The sequence below is a fragment of the Benincasa hispida genome, chromosome 1, assembly GCF_027475165.1.
Source record: "Benincasa hispida cultivar pf3 chromosome 1, pf3_genome.v1.1, whole genome shotgun sequence".
NCBI classification, from domain to species: domain Eukaryota; kingdom Viridiplantae; phylum Streptophyta; class Magnoliopsida; order Cucurbitales; family Cucurbitaceae; genus Benincasa; species Benincasa hispida.
Window position 1 is genome coordinate 4,885,708 of NC_143478.1, and position 23,296 is coordinate 4,909,003.

The 23,296-nt window shown below is 32.9% G+C and overlaps 1 protein-coding gene across 1 annotated transcript; it reads right to left on the reverse strand.

Moving 5' to 3' along the window:
- Positions 1-19,273: 19,273 nt before the first annotated feature.
- Positions 19,274-19,999, reverse strand: LOC150038183 (B3 domain-containing protein At1g05930-like). Its single transcript, XM_090312400.1, has one exon. The coding sequence runs from the start codon at positions 19,997-19,999 to the stop codon at positions 19,274-19,276; it is 726 nt and encodes a 241-aa protein (XP_090168526.1).
- Between the last annotated feature and the right edge of the window lie 3,297 nt (positions 20,000-23,296).

The following is a 23,296-nucleotide window of genomic DNA, read 5'->3' on the forward strand; positions in this document are numbered from 1 at the left end:
GGAACAAGGATTCATGCCAAATCAAAAGAGGAAATTCACCCAACAAGGCTTCCAACGTTCACAACGGCAAGCAAAAATTTCCCAAAACACTCAGGGCATACAGTCACAACAGGAGAGCCGAACATTTACATAATCTAAGTGTAGAAATTGTGGAAAACACCATCAGGGGAATGTTTTCAGAACATAAGGGTATGTTTCAACTGCGGCCAGACGGGTCACTATGCAAGGGCTTGCCCAAAGTTCATCAACCAAGTATCAACTGCCCAGATCACCCAGCCTACTAGTAACAAGGTTACCCAACAACAGAAAGGACGGGTGTTTGCTATTACACGTTAAGAGGCAAAAAATCAAGATGCAATGGTTACAGGTACATTACCCATCCTCGAGTATTATGCCTTCACTTTATTTGATTCGGGCTCTAGTCATTCATTCATCTCTACAACATTTGCACAACATGCTCAATTCTACAACATGGATTGATTTTCTAAGTGTTTATAAATATTTTTTTTGTGCTTATAAATACTTATTTAAACACTTAGAAAGTTAATCTAAACAGACCTTACATTTGTCCAAATTAACCAATTTGGATAACCAATTAGAAAATGGATACTACCACATCTAATTATATTCTTTAGCACTAGTGCCCATTTTGCCACTACAAGAAATTTGGGCTTTGATGTAGGTTGAAAAAACTAAAAACGGATGTAAAATGTCGGTTTCTTAAAAAAAAAAAAAAAAAAAGATAGTGGATATTTAATGTCAATTTTAAACTGACATTGTAAGTGTACCTATAACGTCAGTTTAAAACTGACATTATAGGTGACTCGCTCTTTTAAATCCCAAACAATTTTTTTAATTTTCATTTTTTTGTTTCTCCCTTCCCCATTGTCATTTCCCTCTAAAATTTTGTTTTCCTCTTTCCTAAATAAAGAATAAAATATAGTAAAAGAAAAAGAAAACAAAATCAAATCCTCTTCCTTGCTTTTGCACGCCGCACAACTCCCCATCCAATCATCTTCTTGTTCTTCTTCGTCCAAGCCTTTAGCTGTTGCACGTTTTAGTTTTCCCAACCAGTCGTTTTTCGAGTCATATCTGCCGCCATTAGTGTTGTTGACCAACATCCACAATGCTTCCTCAACTGCACGTTTGCTGGTCATGACCCTTGCTTCGATCGCCTCACCGTCCACCATCTAGTGTTCCCAGCGAGCCTTACCTCCTATTGAGCTCTCTCTCTAACCAATGGACTAGTAGTTCTGCGTCGCTTGACCTCCCGATATCTCTTCTTCTTCTTTCTCTCTCTCTCACTGATTCGTAGTCCACAAGCCAGATTTAGCTGTTGGAACATATAGATCCTTTACTCTTTTAAAAATGTTGGAAATTTTAATTTTGAAATATGCAAAATTAATGTGAAAATTTTTAAGTTTTACTTTTGAAATGTAAGGTGGTTGGATGAGGATTCTTCTGTCTTTAAGTGGCTTTTGTGTTGTGGTCGGATTTGTTCTTTTAGCAAACTCAATATTTTTATTTGGATGTGTTTCTTTAACTTTTAGAGCTTTTATCAGGGCTAGAAAATTTGACACTATCCTTGAAATTTTTGACCCTATGGAACAGTTGGGAACTAGCTTGGAACTCAACACAACAACTATGTTCTCGTCGCTGTGCTCAGGAAAAACCAAGTGGAGGACAAGAAGGTATTGTTGTTGTTCCATGCTTTTAATAATGACTGGCGATAAGGTTCTACTACAACTAGTTGTGCTTATTTACCTAATGCACTTGCTTGTAATGAGATATTGGTTGCTCTCAAGAAATCAGACATGAGGGTTGAGTTCAAAAATGTTTTCGACAAGCTTAGAGAAATTAAAAACTTTGAGTTTAATGTATGTAGTTATAATATATATATCCATGCTTTTGGATGTTGGGGCTACTTGGATACTTTCCTTTTCAAGAAATGAAGCAAAAATGCTTAGTTACGGAGTCTTTTGTGTACATATAATAGCCTTATTCACGTGCTCTGTTCGGTAGGAAGGTTAAAGATGTACTTATTGTTAGGTTTTATGCCCTAAAGCTGGTAGATAGTAGATGTTATCAATTGACTGTCATCAATAACGGGTTATCGGTGTTAATTCAACAAATGTTATTGATTTTTTTGTATTATTTTTTTGTCTTGATTACCCTAAATCCAACTAACATCCAAGGTTGACTTATGAGTCCTGGACTGTATGTGGAGACATATAAGGATCGATGTTCAAGAAAGATCCTAAAGGGAATATAGTATAGTAATAAGGCAAGGTACCTTATTCTGGTGATACTATGGATACGACCCATTTTGTATTTGATACAAACACAATGACTCAACATGTTCATGTAGGTGACATGCGAGTGGAGGAATCCTATGCAATGAGTTTGAACACAATGATAAAGAGGTGATGCATATAAACATACGATGTTTATTTATGTTATTTAATATATACGTTAAATTGGATTTAATGTATAGATGGATATTTAATTAACGTGCTAATTAACTAAATAAATGTTATTTAATTAATTGAACACAATGATAAATTGGGAAAGACTTGAAGAAGGGTTACTTGGAGAAAGAGTTAACCCTTCTCCATATAAATTCTTCCTTATGGCCCTTTTAGAGGAAGAATTGATTTCCCTAGCCACTAAAACACAAATCCTCTCTTTACTCTCTAACAAAATTCTCTGTAACTTTTCCTCTTTCAATTAGTTGGATACCACCTATCCTTCTATTGGAATCCTTGAAAATAACAAGGTTATTCTCGTAGTTGTGTTCAAGTTCAATCGAGAAAAAGTTTATGGAAAGATCGAGAAGATTTTTTTTTGGAGCTCAAAAATCTTCAAAGGTAAGAATGGTTCTCTTTTAGTTTCCCTTCATCAAAGCATGTTATTTCATATGTTTATCCTTCATATGTTCTATTTTAGAACACTATTTTCGTTTCTTCAAAAATTGATTTTCGAGATGCAAGTGTTCACACGCTTTTGCTAGAGATTCGATCCTTACAATTGGTATCAGAGCCTATTTATTGCATCTTCGTTCTTCGTATTTTTTAAACAAAAATAAATTTAGAGGTGAGTTTTTAAATCTGCATTTTGAATGACGGTTTGCAAGATTAGATGTTCTTAATTTTGGCACTTAGATTACTTTTAATGGGATTAAAATGTAAGGACTCGTTGTATCTTTTGGTAATTTATTTTTGGCTTTGAGTCTGTAAGTTCTTGTCAATAGAAAGAGCAAGTGTTGCTGAAGAGATTGGGAAAAACGGAGGTGTTCAGGGCAAGTTTGGAGCAGAAAACACAAAAAATAGAGGCATTCTGCCTTTCAGCATCGCAACGCTGCAATTGTAGCATTGCAATGATGTGAGGCGAGGCGATATGCAAACTGATTCATAGCGTTGTGACGCTGCTCCTCAGCGTCGCGACGCTCTAAGTATGTGATGAACGCTGGTGACACACGTGAGAAGGAGGCTGCTGAAGGGTTGGTTTTTTTTACCTATTTTGTTTTGTTGTTAATTTTATGATTAATTAATTAAATTGATATAAAAGTTAGATTAATTTAATTAATTAATTTTGTTTTAAGGTGCCAAAATTGGTTACATTTTTGCTGTTTAAATTAATTTAATTATGCATTGGATGTATGTTTAGAATAATGTTTGAATTCATATTAAAATTGGTTAAATTAGTTGTTCAATAGAGGGTCAGTGGGAGCTTAAGGTGCAAGATGTATTTATAGGGTAAAACGGTAATTTTGACCTAGTTGTAAAGACGAACGACCGGTGAAGGATCGAATTACTGATTATGGTCGAAATGGACAGAAATATATCTACAGTGAGGAGAGTGCAATTATCAAGCTATAGCGGTGTGCCTTGATAGTTAACAAATAGTAATTAATTTGGTTTAAAGTGTTTAACTGATTAATTACAATTGAAGCTCATGATGTGTAGGTCCATTAAGTCTCTCTATTAGCTCATAAATTGGAATAACAAATTGAGTATTAATTGGATGAATTTTGGAATTAGGGTTATAAATTTGAAATGTTTAAATTCAATTTGTTAGGGTTTTCAATTGATTGTATTTAATACAGTTAAAATTGTTTAATTTAGTTGAAATTAAACGAAATTGGAGAATAAATTAATATTTAAATTATTATTTAAATATGAAATTGAATCATATTGGTGGAATTAGTGTTTGATTGATTTTAAATTAAGATATTAAATTAATATTATTTTGATTAAAAGGTTTAATAAAAATAAAATTAGTTTTATATAAATTAATTTTGAATTAATTTGTAAAACTAATTTTAAATAATTTTTTTTATTTAAAATAAAAATAAAAAATCAAAATCAATTTTGAGAAATTGATTAAAAATCAAAGAGAAGATTGGAAAAATCCACTATCTCTTATAATGGTATATCACCAAATTACACCAAATTGACTCCAAGCAGGAGCTGCCCTCCATGCAACCCTGTGTGTTTGCGTGAAATCAGTTTATAAAATGCATCTTCATGCATGGATTTGAAAAAAAGAAGCTGAAATTTCTAACTGATATGCTGAAGAGTTGAAAACCATTCTCAACCCACTTAAAATTTACCATCTATTCAGCTTAATTTGAGTATTTCCACCACATATTCCTTCTTGAGCCTTGTATAGAAGATCTTGCTGGTAGTCTTGTTGATGTTTCAAGCTTAATCGTGAAGTATTACTGCTGAATTTGTGGATTAAGTCTTCAAAGGTAATGTTTGCTTCAAACCCTCTATGAATTTCTCTTGAATAACATGTTTAAAACTCAAATCAAGAGTAGTTAGAGTGCTTATTGATTCTAATTTCTTCCGTTGCTTGTTAGATTGGTATTAGAGCATGATATAAGCACTCAATTATCGTTAATTTTGAGTTTGGTGGGTGAATTTCTATGCATGTTTGAATATGTGACTGATATGGTTTAAATTCAATTTTGGCATTGAAATTCTCTTTGATTTCCAAGCTAATTTTGTAATTGGCTCTTGTCTGATGAGCTTATATGTGTGCTCTAGAGTCTGTAATTTATTTGAAGTCATTAGAGTTCAAAATAGGCTGTAATTTGAAGATTGAAGCAAACATGTTCGAGCAGAAAACTGGAGCTAAGCCTTCTGCCCAATAGCGTCACGACGTTATTCATCGAGCATTGCAACGCCACGGGCTCACTGATGAACAGCGTTGCAACGCTGGGATGCAGTGTCATGACGCTGTTCATCCCAAGGGTTTTTGCTTTGCGTGCTGCCTGTCCGGTTCTTGGGTTGAAGAAACTGGCTTGACGGGTTCTCCTCGAAACTAGTCCGGTTCAACCAGGTCCAGTTCAGAAGGTTCGGGTCTGGTTTAGGTCGATTCAATCGGTTCTTCCTCAAATTGAAGTTGTTCTTGAGTCATTATTGTAATAATTTAGCTTATTTGTTTGTTTAGAATGCCAAAGTTGAACCATATTAATGTTATTTAATTATTTTATGCATTTGATGTGTATTATTTTTTAATTAAACATTTTTGTGCATAAAGTATGCCATTTTAGATTTAAAATCCCACCATAGGTAAACATGCTACATGCATTATTGTATGTTATAATTAGTTATAATATATTTTATAATTAGTCACAACATTTGTAACTATTCTACAAAGCAGCTGCATCCGTAGCGTTACCAGAATAAGGCTTCCCTCCTATATCTATATACTACAAACCATTTTGGTTATCACTTAAGACATGATCCACCTGTGTGTCTCCACATACATGCTTAAGTTACAAATGAAAACTAAGGATCTTGTTTATTGGTTTGTGGTAAAGCAATTAAAACATCTAATGTTCCATAGACAAAAGTGAAGAAAATATCATATATTATTACATCACAAACATTTGTTCAAAACTGTGTTTACAAACTACAGGACCTAACGTGAGTTTAGTGCATCATTCCCAACAACTCCAAGTTCTTAAAATAGTTGTGGAAAGTTTCACCATGCATCGAAAAGTCATCCATAAAAACCTTGATCGTTCTCTCCACTAAGTCAGAAAATATCACCATCATTGTCACACCCCGCCTCAGATCACCCTCTTAGCCTAGAGAAGGGCGTGACTGCAGCAGTTATCAACCCTTAGGCTGACACTTACTGCCTAAAAACTCTTGTGGAATAACTTTGATACCAAATATAAATTATATGCAACGGGACGGCTGTAGACCCACAATTTATTAACTTAGAAACTTAATATGTTTAGAGTATTTACAACATTAGATTTACAAGTCTCAAAATCCACAAACCCTAGTCCCTATATGAACAATAGTAACATGTGTACAATATTAACAGTAACCACCTAGCAAACGGTTACAAGTCTTTTCATCCTTTAGTGGCAGAGCAGATACTGAGCTATCTTCAGAGAATTTGACCGCTACCTGTGGGGGGGACAAAAACATTTGAAAACGGGGTGAGTTTACGCCCAATGAGTGATCGGGAAAACATAGTAAATTCTCATGCATGATTTCAGTAATGAGTTTTTAACTGAAACATAAATTTTTACAGTACATGTACTGCAGCATAAACATTTTCCAAGTGTAAAACATGTAAAGTTGTTTTAAACATAAAACAATAGAAGCATTTCTCAAATCTAAGTACTTTATAACTGGCAAAATAATCCCAACACCAACTGCTAGTCCAGAGAGAACCCTTTTGCTCAATCTCTTACTTTATTCACCTATGGCCACATTAGATACTACTGCTCAGATGCCTTCTCCTTGTACTTCAGTATCGAGCTACTAGGATACCTTCTCCAACATACTTCAGTATTCCGTTGGCTTGGTACCTTCTCAAACGTACTTCAGTAACAATAGATACCTTCTCCTTGTACTTCAGTATCTAGTTGGGTGGATGCCTTCTCCTTGTACTTCGGCATCGCATTTTACCAAAATTGTTTATAAACAACTTTTCTCTTTAAAGTATGTACAGTATAACACATATACAACATGGCTTTAAAGATGGTAACGCATGCTGGATAAAATCAACATATGTAAATAGTTTTTCAACAATAGGCATGCGTTCACAACACAATTCAGATCTTGCTTGGAAACCACTTTATAAAACTAGTACGCATGAGAATTATTTTCGCAAACATGCTTTCTGTAAAACGTTTGTAATCAAAATAGTTTAAAAAAATTTTAGTTCGAAAACATTTCAGCAACTCACCTCGAATTCTTAGGAACTTTTCACTCTAGTAGCTCCTCGGGTCCCTTTTTCACCCCTATAATCCAGATTCAACTTACAACTTATATTACTCATAGTTCCGCACCTCATTTGGAAATACTTCCTTCTAAAACATTATTCTAAAATGTCTTAGGAATCTTACTCTAAACTTTCAGCTTAGAATTCCTCGTGGTTTGGCCGAAATCTCAAAATCTTTAAGACTGGCCCAGACTGATCCGACAGTCAGAAACTTCTGCCTTCTTCTTAACCTCTAGCCCAGTTCCTTTGAGCCTTTTCCTCCAGCAACCCTACTCTAAAAACTAGACTTCCAGAGCTTTCAGATGGCTTTCAAATCATTCTAAAAGCACGAGTAGATTGGATGATCTCCTCGTCCAAAATTGACACATTCCTCTGAACCCTCGCTGCCCTCTACTTTCTCTACGAAATTTATGATTTTTGTGTGATTTGAAAATGAAATTCGAACTCTCTATTTATAGGCGTTCAAATTGCTCGTGGGATCGACAGTACCTACTTGGTTGCATGGCCAAATGTTTAATCCTCCCTTTACCAACGTAAGCTGACTTCACCTTGGTTCAATGTATTCTTCCCAAACGCATCCAACACAATTTCTTAGGGTTTAAGAATTTCTCTTAATCGGACACCTAGATTTTAATTGACGTTTGCCCTTACGTCTTCAAGCTTTGTTTGTATTCAAATTAGGGTTTTTAAATTCATAATCCACCCCAACGCATCCAAGTACATCGCCTAGAAGCTTGCTCGGCCGTTCAATGCATTGGCGAGGCATGGGCGTGACGTTCGAATGCAGCACCGAACAAGGCGTGGTTGACACACGGCCTGCTCTTACTCTCTCCACTCTTGCTCTCTTCCACTTTCTCGCTCAAAATCTCGCTCTCTTTACTCTCGCTCTCTCCAACTTTCTCGCTCAAAATCTTGCTCTCTCCTACTTTCTCGCTCAAACTGCTCTCTCCAATCTCACTCTCTCCCATTCTCTCGCTGGTCTTGCTCTCTTCAATCTCGCTCTCTCCCAGTTTCTCTCCAACTTTCTCTTCAATCTCGCTCTCTCCCAGTTTTCTCTCCAACTTTTCTCTCCACTCTCGCTCTCTCCAACTTTCTAGCTCAAAATCTTGCTCTCAATGATCTCGCTGATCTTGCTCTCAGTGATCTCGCTGATCTTACTCTCAACGATCTCGCTCTTAGCTACTGCGAACATTGTTTGTCTTCGTGCAATTCCTACACGATTGTGCCACTAGTCACTTGCCTTCCAGTGCTTTATGCCCAACATGCATTTCACATAAATTTCCCATACTTAGCCAATTTTTCCCAAATTTCCCAAACTCAATGTCCATATTTTTCTTTTCAAATCCCCATTCTTTCTTCACCATTTCACACTAACTTTCTCATCAACCTACTTATTATACAAATTTCATCACAATTTTACCAATTAAAGCTCAACTTAATTTATTCAAGGAAAATCTACTTAACACTTAGAAATTTCCTTCCTCTTAACTTAGGATTTAACTTTCACTTAGTTAATTCCTTTTATCACTTGCGTAAGTAAGGAAAATAGAAATCTGAGTTTCACAATCATGCATCGTTGAATGTTTGCTGGCGCATTGCATAACCCAAATGGCATGTGTCGAAAGGAAAACGTGCCACTAGGAGTGTACATAAATGCATTGAAAATCGATCCAACCAATCTAAATCTATCGAATTGAAAGATGGATCGTTGAATGTCTACTTTTACTAAAACATTCTCAATCTTTCCCACTGGCTTAATGATGGATCTGTCAGCTAACTGCGACATCACCGTGGTTGGCTTCACTCCTCAATGCCAAATAGAGTGAACATGGAGTAAGGTGTCAAATTTATGTTTGCCCTCAGGACACACAACACTCTACCTAGGCTCTGTCCTCCAATTGAGTAAGGAATAGTGAAGTTCTAAGGGTCTTTCAACTTAGGAGGAATCTTTCTACTAATCATCATACTATAACATTCAGTTTACGCAACACTTTTGAATTCTGACAACTTTCGTTTCTTAAAAAAAATATCTTTTAGAAACTTGATATAGTTTGACATCTCTTCCAGATCCTCAACTAAAGGATGTTGATATATAATTGCTTGAGTATATCCAAGAACTTCTTGAACTGCATGTCTTTGTTGGTCTTTTGAAGCTTTAGGGTAAAGGTACAAATGGTTTATATGTTGCTACCTCTTTCTTGTCTGTTGACACCCTTGACATTTCATCTTCTTCATTTTTTTTGCCTTTTCCATCTACTGTCTTTGTTTCCACATCTTTTAGAATCGTATCTTCTTTAGACTTGACATTTTTTGTTTCTTTCTTTCTACATTGTACTTGTTTTTCATATATTTTTGGTCCTTCATATTCCACTTCTCTTCTTAGTGTAATAACCGTACACTGCTCCTTTCCATTTAGCTTTGGTGCTTCTATGTTATTGGGTAAGGCTCTGGGCAGTATGTTCTGAATCTCCTTTGCCAACTGGCCCACTTGCACTTCTAAGTTTCTTAGAGCCATACCATTTCTTGTTATATACTCTTTCATTATTTCTACCATGATGGGACTTTTTTTAGTAGGCTTCACAGAAGGTTAGGCTTGAGGCTACTGTCGCGATACTTGTGGGAATCTAGGTGGGTTGCTCTTGTTTGTTACTGCATGTACTTGTGATGTTGTTAGGCTTTGACCATGCAAAATTTGGGTGCGATCTCCATTCAGGTTGTAAATATTGGAATAGGGATTCCAATGCTTTTGTATTGGGTTTTATGTCCTAAAACTCATGGTTTGTAAGTAATAAACTTATTCTAAAATTCAATAAAGTTATTATTGAAGTTTGATTCAATAAAATTGTTATTGAATTTATGAATTGCTTATTTCATTTTAGAAATAAATCCAATAAACTAAGAGATCCATGACTATTATATGCGTACTTGAACTTTATGTGGTGACATAAAAGTGGATCAAGTTTGAGTAAATGGTAAAAATGATCTATAGTATACAAATAAGGTTGGGTGCCTTATTCTGGTAATACTATTAGATACGGCCCACTCTATAGTTGTTACAAAGAATTGTAAAGTGCTACAAACGAGGTGATCCTAATTCGTTCATGTGGTTATGTCCTTTACAATGAGTTTGCATAAGATCGGACCAAGAAATAAATCACTCTTACTTTATAACGTTGTTTACTGTTTAAGACTGACTATTTCATAGCGTGACCTAGGTAACTTAACCTTAATCTTGAGCTAACTATGAACTCCTGTTTATTCGGGATTATCCTTTGATCTGCATAGGTGAGAGTAGTCCAACAACAATGCTTAATAAGCCTCCCATTTTGGGGATAAGGCCGAGTAGATAGCTGGAGACAAAAGGTGCAAAATGGAATTCACGTCTATCCGATTTAAGGATAAGGAAGGTTGTTCTCTTAAGTGTTGAATCTAGGTCTTGAACAAGGGACCCCACCATCTCATTGGCCCAAGAGGGATCTGGTTTAGTAATTAGATCACAAACCAATTGTTCATTAGAGGATCAGTGGAAGCAAGACGTAATTTCAAGGGTAAAACAACATTTGACCCAACCGTTACTACAAATAACCTGTGAAGGGTTGACTTACTGAGTACGGTTAAATCAAGTGGACACAAATATATCTACAATGAGGAGAGTGAAAATGTCGAGGTATAGTGGTGTGACTCGATAATTAACGAATATTGATTAATTTGGTCTAAAGAGTTTTAGCAAATTAATCTCAAATCGTTGAAGTTTATGATCTATAGGTCCATAAGGTCCCTCTACTAGCTTGTAAAACATGGACACCTTGAATTAGTAAATTGAGGGAATTTTGAATGATATCAATTTGAAGTGTTCAAATTGAATTTCAATTTGAAATGTTCAAATTGAATTTATGGTTTGAATTTGAATAGTTCAAATTCAAATTATGGTTTGTATAATTATATTTGATATAATTAATTAATGTTTAATTTATTGAAATTAAATGAAATTGGAGAGTTTATATTGAATTATTATATAATTATATTTGATATAAATATTAATTACATAAATATGATTCATGTTTAAAATTAGGTATGTGATGAATTTAATTTTTATTATTAAATTACTATTTAATTAATTAAAATTTTTTAATTAATTAAATCAAAATTAATTTTCATTTTTATTTCAATTTCAGAAATTGAAATATTGGTTTTGATTTTAATTAATTAATTTTTAATTAATTAAAATTAAAGATTGAAAATGGAAATTGAAATTTTTAAAATTTGTAGTGGACTTTTCAACATTTTGGTGAAATAAGAAGGTGTTTCTCCTAAATTCACACACATTGCCCATTACTTCCATGCATTTGAAGTGGCATCAGCTGGTCTCTTGAGTGCCTGCATGAAAAATAATGATAAAACTCTTCAATTTTGAGATTGAAAGAATTTCAAGGCTGAAAATTAGTTTTTACAGAAACAGTTTTCCCTCTCTTCAAACCCACACCAATACCTTCACAAATTCAACCCAACTGTGAGTTTCACCACTTAAATTCAAGCCTGAGAATAGTAGAGAAGATCTCTTGGTGGTCACAACTTTAATGGAAGAAGATTGCAGCTCAAATTCATGTTTGTAGAGGATCTTCAAAGGTATGTGTTGAAACCCTCTCAATACCCTATGAACATGCTTATTTTGATGTCAAAATTAAAAAATTAGAATGCTTATTTTGATGTCAAAATTAAGAAATTAGAATGCTTAATGAACATGCTTATTTTGATGTCAAAATTAAGAAATTAGAATGCTTAATTATCTTATTTTCTTCCGCTGCATCTTTCTGTAAAAGGAATTGAAAATCAAGATTAGGAATGATATAATCTGAAGACTGAAGTCCTAGCCCGACTATGCTATTTCACTCCTATAAATAAATGCCCATCACTCATCTCCCAACTCAGTTCAATTCATTCCAATGAATTGTCATAAAATTAACTTTTGATTTCTAAATATATTTTCATATTAAATTTAAATTTGAAAATGGATTGCTATATTTAATTTAGATATGAAACGTTTTCCTATTCAATTTAGATATGAAACGTTCTTGTATTTAATTAATATCTAAAACATTTTTGTATTTAACTAAGATCTGAAACGTTTTTATATTTAATTAAGACCTAAAATATTTTCTACATTTAATTTAGAAAAAGCTTTAGTTGGATTCTTATAAAAAGAACCATGGTTGTTTTATCCCTCAAGGTGAGATTTGAGTTTGACATGATATTCCTCTCTATTAGAAATGATTTAATTCTTAGCCAAGTTTTCACCGGCTATTTAGCATGCACTGATTTTGCTTTCAAGGAAGTGGTATATCCATGGCACAATGATGGATGTTTGAATCCTAAAATTTAAAAGCAAAATTCAATTTCTACCAAATGTCGATAAACAACGAATTGTGAAGGAGTTGGCATCTTGATATTCAATTAATGGAAAATTGAGAAAACGAATCTGAACGAGGTGAACAGCGATGAGTGGTGGAGATCTCGGCGGAACTGAGATATTGCAATTGGATCTAAACCATGGTGAGCGGTAGATTTTGTACTATGGAAGATTGATCAGGAAGAGAGATCCACGAGTGAAGCTACCCACGTCGATAGATCTGGTGCCAGCGGAGGAAGACCAGCGGCAGGTCTGGTCTATAAAGGCGGTAGAAAAATGATAGATCAGGTCAAGTCTTATTTATTTATTTTTGGCTGAAGCTAACTCGACGAATCTCCACTTTCAATTTATAATGAAATCAGTTTACGAGATGAAGCCAACGTTCTGCGATTACAGAAGAACCAGTCGCTATGTTACTTGGAAATGTTGTCCATCGATCAAGAAGTTATCGTTGGGTGATTTTAATATCATTCTCGCGGATATGTTCTGATGCAAAATGAATTAGGCCCAACATCACGTCTAAAATGTTTTCATTGACCAAGACTTTAGAAGAAGCAATTGGCAGTCGTCTGGTATGTACACTTTAAATCCACTTTACTCTAATTTAAAACATCAACATCAAGTGTTGTTTGATGGAAGACATCAAGGTCTAGACTAAGAATTTTATTTTGTGTTATGTGTTGCCTAAAGTAAGGGTTGATCTAAAATTAGGAGAGAAGTAATATTTAATAAGATTGAAAAAGGTTAAATATCTCAAAGTAAAATCAGTTCTAGATTTGTTCATCTAATCGTGAGAGATATTATATTCAATATCTAAAGATTTTCCATTATGGTTCATTGATTCAAATCTTATGTCTGCAACATAAATAATTTCAAATCAAGTTGAAAAGTAGAAGTTGATTGTGCATTCTCAAAAGTATGTCATGATATGATCTATAGTTGAACTCTGTCAGATTGGTTGTGTGTCCTAGTGAAGAGGAGCTAGCCTAGACAAGAGTTTGACAAATGAATTACTATTTGAGGGGAGACTTGGTGATCCTTTGTTCGATGGGAGAAATGTTGGAAATGCGACCAAAGTATCACATTGGTTAGAAAAGGAGATCATAATCACATTTAGTAAATAAGGAGATGACCATGGATAATATATAATTTCAATTTATTAAAAGTCCGCATGTCTAGGATCTTGAAAAGATAAAAGTAAGATTGATGATTTATTGTTGTTATGTGATTTAGCAACTTATGAAGAAACATTATGAATTAAACATGGATTTAGTAGAATTTTTTAAAGGAAATAAACCACTTAAGTTTAAATGGATCTTCAAATATTTTGATGCATATTCTCATATGACTAAAATATTTGAAATATCTATTGTAAAGCTCTGATAGTATTTATATAATACATCACATGGATATAAAGAAGTCATTTATTCAAGTTATTTGAGCTAATTATGTGAATATTTGTAAATATCCTTTGATACATGTATTTATGCAAATTTATTTGAGCTAATGGTGTGATATACTGATCTTTGGTACAAACATAGACGTAAGTAATGATACTAAGTTCTTTATATCCTCACAATTTGAAATGTAAGATTTAGGTGAAGGTGATGTGATACTTAGTGTTAAGATAAAGCAAACAAAAAATGATTTTTCTTTATATTAATCACACATTGAAAAATGCTCCTGTAAGAATACCTTATGATACTAGTATGGGTCCTAAGAAAAATAAGGAAGATGTGTGTTTTGATCTGAATATGCAAAAATTATAAGAAGTGTTATGTTTTTTTACGAACCATACTAAACCTATTATTGTATATGTTCTGAGAAAATGAATAGATATACGCAAAAAGATCATTTAATTGCTCTTCGTATGTTGTGATTGCATATTTTGTTAGAATGGTAGTGTATGCAAATTGAGTAACATAGAATGATGAAGTAAGCTTTACTAGAGGATATGTGTTCTTATTGGGTAGAGAAGCTACTCCATGGAAGCGTGAATTTATTGCTCTGGAATTAGTAGGACATTAGTTTGAGTGGCTTAAAAGCAAACTGGGAGATGCACCATTGTGGGGGACATTAATATGAGTGGCTTAAAAACCTATGTGGAGATGTACCGGACATTAGTATGAGTGGCTTAAAAGCCAACTAGGAGATGCACCATTGTGGGGGACATCAGTATGAGTGGCTTAGAAGCCTACTGAAAGATGTACCATTATGGGAGGGCATTGTACCTATCTATTTGCATTATGTACCATTCTTTTAGGCATGGAGCTGTGAATAAATTATGAAAGTAGGATTATTTCATTGTAAAGTTTGAGAGGAATTTTGCAGATCCTCTCACTAAAGACATAACAAGGAGAGTAATTCTAGAATTTTTAATAAGTATGAGACTCCAACCATTATAGTGGTCCATAGCCCTTTATCTAAGTTGTCTATTGTGATAGACTTGATGGTCCATGGCCCTTTATCTAGATCGTCTAGGTCGTCTATTGCGATAGACTTGGTGATCCATAGTTTTTCATTTGGGTGGTCCTAGTACGGATTTGATGGACAAAACTAAAATATTTAAAAATTCCATAGCCCTTCCTTTGGGTGGTCCTAGCATGGACTTGATGGATAATCATAAAATTTTCATAGCTCAGTTTTGAATGGTTTGTCTTTGACAGGCTTGATGGAGTTAGTCTCCTAGTATGGATTATATATGTCATAGCTCAGTTTTGAGCGGTCTATTTCGATAGACTTGATGAAGCAATTAATGTGATTGTAAAGGTATGACCGCCTACTATGGAAAAGTTTAAGGGTATTTTTCTAGAGCTTTCACGTTGATTTGAGGTTCTATGTGTATGGCCTTAAATAACACGCTCTTATCATGGAATCGATGGAAATTAAAGGAGTAAAACGTGTTGTGTGGGTCTCGGCCATAGTTATTGAAAATTCAAGAAGTAACTCACTCTCTCTAATCAACTTGTTGCTCTACTTCACTATGCATTAGTTCAAATCGAAAGATGTTGAGCAGTTTATTCTCTTATATTTGCTCATATAAATTTTTTTTTTTTTTTTATTCTCAATCATTCGTGGAGGATTGATGGGAATGACTAGTTAATTAGTCATTTGCTGGAATGACTTGTCATAAAATTAGCCAAAGATTTCTAGATGTATTTTCATATTTAATTTAAATTTGAAAACGGTTTTCTGTATTTAATTTAGATATGAATTTTTTACCTATTTAATTTAGATATGAAATGTTTTTGTATTTAATTAAGATCTGAAACGATTTTTTACATTTAATTTAGAAAAATGTTTTTTTCTTGGATTCTTATAAAAAGAACCATGGTTGTTTTAGTCTTTAAGGGTGACATTTGAGTTTGGCATGATATTTCTCTTTATTAAAAATGATTTAATTTTGAACAAAGTTTTCATTCAATTTTAATCCTTCTACGATGAGTACACATTCGAGAAAGGTGTTGTGTTATCTTTAGAAAGCAACCGACTTCTGGTGATTTAGCACTGAGTTCATGCTGATTTTGCTTTCAAGGCAATGGTATATCCACGACACAAGGGTCAACATTTGAATCCTATAAGTTTCTTCCAAAAATAAAACACCATGCTTGCTTTCGCATGAAGAAATGCTAAATTAATTTTACTCCAAAAATTAATTTCCATTATATGCCATCACTTATAAGGAAAGACACCAAAAATAATTAATTCTCTTTTCTTATGTATTTTAGTTTTTTACCTTAAGTGGTTTTATCCTTTGGTGCACCAATTTTCTTTCATGGTTGTATATAAGAAATTGTTCTAAAAATGTACAGAACACATATGAAAATATACAATCAGCTTCTACTTTTCAACTTGATTTGAAATTATTTACGTTGCAGACATAAGATTTGAACCAATGAACCATATTGGAAAATCTTTAGATATCTCTTGCAATCTAAAAATAGAGAATATAATATCTCCCACAGTAATGAGTCTAAATCTTCCAGATTAAACCAAATCTACATACCTCGAGAAGAAGATCTTCCACTACTGAAAAGAAAGAACAACCCATGACTGAAACTGTCATTTCCATATCTATGTTGGAGGTTGCGAATATTATAATAGAGTTTTCACAATTTGTTACTCATATTTATCCAGAAAAAATTAAACAAAACCCACAAAAGAAAGAAGCCAGTTTTGATGCTGACACTGATGACTAGGACTAAGAAACATAGGAAACATAGGAAACAATGGAAGAAGAAGGCAAAATAGAGTAAATATTTGATGATTCTCGAGATGTCGGTGGCGATGAGAGATCTGATTGTGGAGATAGGTGGGTATGAAATTAGACTTGTGATTCAAAAATAACTTCAAGATATTGATTTAAATAAGAACCATGGGTACTTATCTCTGCCGATAAAGAAATTGTTGTTTGATTTTGCAACAGAGGATGAGAGAAAATTGTTGAGCGAAGTGGAAAACCAAAACAAGAAAAGATGAGGGTGGTGATTTTAGATGTTGTTCTTGAAGAAAGAATGATTTGTTTGAAGAAGTGGAAGATTGGAAGTGGAGATGTATATTGTTTGACTACTAAATGGAATTTGTTGGGGAGGAAATAGGATTGAAAAGTGGAGAACATATTCAACTTTGGAGCTTCACAAAAGATGATGAATTTGAGGCTTATTGTCTTTGCTTCGTGTGGTTAAGCTAGTACGTTACTAATTTATCATAGGAAAGATTATGGACTAAAATTGATGATCAAGACTTAGTAGGGATCAAAATAAACATTTTTTTAATAGTTTAGGGACTAAAAGCAAATATGTTTGAAAGTTTAGAGACCAAAATAGAACGAGATTCAAAGTTTAGGGACCAAAATAGATAAAAACTTAAATGTATTCTTGTTACTTACTTTTCTGAAATATTTTATGGTTTTTTTTTTTTTTTTTTGAGTTTTTGGGAAATTATGAATTTCATCCTTTTATATAAGGTTGTCAATTTTAGCTCTAATTAACTTTGTTAAAAATACCATTTGATCTCAAACATTGATGATAATAACAATTTAGTTTCTATACTTTCAAATTTATAACAATTTAGTCTCTAAACTTTCATAAATATCAATTTTGTCATTTTAGATTAGGATTTGTAACAATTTAGTTTCGGTCTTCAAAAACTAAGATTAATGAAATTTCTTACCTATTTAGATTGATAATCTAATTAAGGGTCAAGTTTTGTTCATAAATTATAAATACAGGTTTGCTTGGCAACTAATTTATTTTTTTGTTTTCTATTTTATTTCTTAGTTTTTTTAAAAACAAGTTTGTTTGGTAATTAATTGAATTTTTTGTTTTTACAATTTAAAAAATGGTTTGGAAATTGTGAAGTAATTATGAAAGCGAAAAAAAAGAAGTCTTTAATTTATAGGATATTTGTAATACATAGTAGAATAAGAGAAAAAATCTAAAAATATATTACATCTTTAAAATATTTGCAAATATGGATGAGTTAACTAGTCAATCTTTGAATTTCTTTTTAATTTCTAATTTTGCTCTCCCTTATCTTATTTGATGTACACCTTCTCTTTGTTTAATCTTTTTATTTTCTTTCTTTTCTTCATCAGTATTTGCTTCTTCACTTTCTTTTATTTTATTTTATTCTTTTCTTTATCCGATCTTTGCTTCTTTCCTTTTTTTTTTTTTTAGTTTCTTTCATTTTCTTTCCTTTATTTTTTATTTTCTTTCATATCCTTTATATTTTTATTTTTTGATTAGGAAATTAAAAAATATTCAAAAATTGACTAGTCAAGTCATCCATATTTGCAAATATTTTAAAGATGTAATATATTTTTAGATTTTTTTTCTTATTCTACTATGTATTATAAATATCCTATAAATTAAAGATTTCCCTTTTTTTTCGCTTTCATAATTACTTCACAATTTCCAAACCATTTTTTAAATTGTAAAAACAAAAAATTCAATTACTTACCAAACAAACTTGTTTTTTTAAAAAAACCAAGAATAAAAATAGAAAACAAAAAAATAAATTGGTTGCCAAGCAGACTCGTATTTAAAATTTATGAACAAAACTTGACCCTTAATTAGTTTATCAATCTAAATGGGTAAGAAATTTCATTAATCTTAGTTTTTTAAGATAGAAACTAAATTGTTACAAATCCTAATCTAAAATGACAAAATTTATATTTATTAAAGTTTAGAGACTAAATTGTTATAAATTTGAAAGTATAAAAACTAAATTGTTATTATCATTAAAGTTTGAGATCAAATGATATTTTTAACAAAGTTAATTAGAGCTAAAATTGGCAATCTTATAGATAAAGGATGAAATTCAAAATTTACCAAAAAGACAAAAAAAAAAAAAAAGAAAGAAAGAAAGAAAGAAAGAAAGTCATAAAATATTTTAGAAAAGGAAGTAACAAGAATTTGCCAATTTGTGATTGAACAATTTGTGAAATGAAGAAGATAGGAACATCAATGAATGCATTTAAGTTTTTGCCTCACATATGTGTTTTGGTCCCTAAACTATTAAAAAAATATTTATTTTGGTCTCTACGGCTAAGTCTTGATAATGTGTTTTAGTCCCTAATATTTCCTATTTTACATCAAAATACGTAATAAATTAGCAACGAACTAACTTAACCATAGCGAAGCAAAGACGATAAGCCTCAAATTCATCATCTTTTCTAAAGTTCCAAAGTTGAATATGTTCTCCACTTTTCAGTCCCATTTCCTCCACCAACGAATTCCACTGTGTCGTCAAACAGTACACATCTCCACTTCCAATCTTCCACTTCTTCAAACAAATCATTCTTTCTTCAAGAACATCATCTAAAATCACCACGTTTATCCCTTTCTTGTTTTGGTTTTCCACTTCACTCAACATCTTCCTCTTTTCCTCAGTTGCAAAATCAAATAACAGTTTCTTTATCGGTAGGGATAAACGTCCTTGGTTCTTGTTTAAATAAGTATCTTGAAGTTGTTTCTGAATCACCAGTCTAATTTCATACCCACCCATCTCCACGATTCGATCTCTGAGTGTTGCCGACATCTCAGGAATCATCAGATACTTGCGCTGTTTTTCCTTCTTCTTCCTCTGTTTCCTATGTTTCTTAGTCCTAGTCATTGGTGTTGGCGTCGAAGCTGGCTTCTTTCTTTTGTGGGTTTTGTTAACTTTTTTCGATTCAATATGAGTAATAGTTTGTGAAAACTCCATTAGAATATCTGCAACCTCCAATATAGACAGGGGAATGACAGTTTCATTCTTGGGTTGTTCTTTCTTTTTGGCTCTGGATGTTCTTCTTCGAGGTATGTAGATTTGTTTTAAATTTGGAAGATCTGGATGCATTATTGTCGTTATTTCTTGCACACAAGAAAACTAGAAATCGAAACGGAGTGAATTGAACTGAATAGGAGATGAATGATGGGCATTTATTTATAGGAGTGAATTGAACTGAGTAGGAGACGAGTCGGACTAATCTCAATCTCCAGATATGTCAAGAAACTAAAGGAATTTAATTTCTAACCTTGATTTTCAATTCCTTTTATGATTTTCTTTGTTACTTCCATAATTGCATTGAGTTTTTAATGAAATTAGATTTTAATCCAAATATTTATCTCGACTCAAGGGATATCTAAGGTCCAAGTATGACTAAAAGAAGGTGCTTGGTCTCCCTAACCTAAAGGAACATCTATAAATTTTTTTATTTGACTTACTTATGTTGGGACGTAAATTACATTATGATTTATGGCCAGTTAGTGGTCGACGATAGTGAGTGGCAGTGGTTTGTTGCCAGAGGTGGGTGACAGAATACATCTTAGTATGGGGAAGTGGTCACCGGTGGTTATTGTAGCAGGGACTATAGGAAGTGAAGGTAGTGTGATGTTATTTAGATCGCTTTTATATAATCCGACAATTTGGAAGGAGTTTTCAATAAAACCAAAAAAAAAACACTTTTTCTTAATTACAATTTGAATTATTTCTTTAAATATATATGGAAGGGTCTACTCTATGGATGATTTTTCTCTCCCATTCATATTAGGGGGAAAAGTTATGTTGGATTAGGCTGTTCACGTGAGATTTCGACAAAAGAAATTTAATTCATGGAAATGAATTTAATTTACTTGATTTGTAGTATAAGAGTCACAATCTCTAATTTTATCCTCGGATTCTTTTCCTCAAATACATAAACTTTAATCCTTAAGTTTGTCAATCTTCTTGAATGATCAGCCTTTGGACTTGATGATCTTTTTGGATGATCGACATTTAGGCTTAATGATCTTCTTAGATAATCGACCTTTGGCCTTAATGATCAACTTGTGGACTCGTTGATCTTTTTAGATGATCAACCTTAGGCTTGTTTGTCGATTTTGGGCTTGTTGATCTGGATCAACCTTTGGCTTGTTGATTGACTTGGATCAGCCTCTGGCTTGTTGATCGACTTGGATCGGCCTCCGACTTGTTGATATGATTGGATTAAATCGGTCTCTGGCATGTTGATTAGCATGGATCAGCTTTTGGCTTGTTGCTTGTTTGGATTGGTCTCCATCTTGTTGATCGACTTGAATTGACATCTAACTTGTTGATTAGCTTGGATTGGCCTCTAGCTTGTTGATTAGCTTAGATTGGCCTCTACATGTTGATCGTTTGGATTGGCCTTTGGCTTGTTGATTAGCTTGGATCGGCCTCTGGCATGTTGATTCTTTGGATCGGCCTTTGACTTGTTGATTAGCTGGGACCGTCCTCTGACTTGTTGATTGACTTGAATCGGCCTCTGGCTTGTTGATAATGCTTGGATCATCCTTTAGCTTGTTGATCGACTTGTGAGCTTTTTCTTGAGTTTAAGGAGACTGAATCTCTAGCTTATAAGTTGTGAAAAGATAATCAATTTGTTGAAGTCTTTTGCCCTTTGAATCTTCTAATAGTTTCATGCGAAAAATACCTTTTTGGTCCATAAGTTTTTAAGAATAGGCGCATTTGGTTCCCAATATATCAAATTGGCTATTTTAATCCCTTGGTTTTCAAGAATAGATTTAAAAGGTCACTCAACTAATAAATTTGTTAAATTTAAACATATAGTTAATTAAAAATATGATGTGACAAGATGACTTGGAAAAATTATATATTTTCTAATCTTTCCCACTTCTCTCTTCTCTTTCTCTATTGTCCATCTCCATGTCTAATCTATTTGTTTTTTTTTTTCAATTGAAAAAGATGATAAAATATGTTCACTTCTCTCCCTTCTTTCTCTTATCTAACTTATACTAGCAAACTTTCTAAATTCATTTTCATTTTCAGTTATATTCCAAACATAAAATTTCTAATACATTTAAATCATTATGTCTAAAACTTTCTTAACTTCAAATGGAGGTTAATCCAAATGGGTTGAATCTAAACAAAAATATAGAAATAAGATTAGAGTGAAAAAAAAAAAGATAAAAAGATAAAAAATCAATTAGCCGCACCGCAGTCTTCCCGCTAGTTAATGGAGATGGAGAGAAGAGAGAAAAAAAAGAAAAGGAAGAAAGATGAGAGAGAGAAGTGAACAAATTTTATCATCTTCCTCCACCGAAGAAATGATCGACAAAGAAACATGGAGATGGAGAAGAGAGAAAGAGAGAAGAAGAAAAAGAAAGAGGAAAGAGAGAGGAGAGAGAGAAGTGGGTAAGATTAAAAAATACAATTTTTTTTCAAGTCATCTTGCCACATCATATTTTTAATTGATTATGTGTAAATATAATAAAATTGAGGGACCTTTTAAACTTATTCTTGAAAACTCAATGATTAAGCTAATTTGAAACATTAGGGACCAAACACAACTATTCTTAAAAATTCGAAGACCAAAAAGTTATTTTTCCCTAGTTTCATTCTTCGGTTCTTCAACTTGAGATCTTCCATCTTCAAATCTTGAGAAGCTTAAGTCTTGAGAGGTTCAAAGCTTTAGTCTTCAAAGCTTTCCATCTTCCCCAAAATGAAGGGGTAAGGTCTCAATCTATAGGGTCTTATATGGGCTTGAGCTCAACTGCTTTTGGGACCAAATATTGAACTTGGAATAAAGTTGGGTTTGAACCTAATCTATTATGTAGCCCAAATTTCCTTCATGAACTTGAATTGAGTTGGATCCGAACGACTTTAATTACTTGTTCTAGTCTGATTTATAATTATCATAATAGACTTGGTTGTAGCAGCAGCCTCATTTGAATTACTTTTCCTTGGTTGCACATTCGTAATAATTAAGTGTGTTTTATTTTATTTATTTTACCATCAAGGTAAATCATAAACAATCAATTGTATTATTTTTAGAGAAATATTTAATGTCTCCTGAGCCACATTCATATTCGTGCAGCCCACCAAAATACCTAATCATAAGATATTATGTAGGAACTTTTATTTTCTTAAAAATATATATTTTTTAATATTTTTTTCTTTGTAATTGAAGGAGATGCATGAAAATGCAACACACTAGAGAGTAGAATCTAGACTACATTTTTTTTATAAACGAAAATCGTTTTAATTTATTGTTGTTGTTGTTGAATATTTTTTAAAACTAGGTTAAATGCATACAAAATGTATAACTTGAAATATGATCTCTCTATAATCTACTAAAAAGGAATGGACTTGGACACCCACCCAGCCCCAACTGGC

Coding starts and splice junctions, on each gene's coding strand:
- LOC150038183 (XM_090312400.1), bottom strand. CDS start 19,999: ATGCATCCAGATCTTCCAAATTTAAAACAAATCTACATACCTCGAAGA.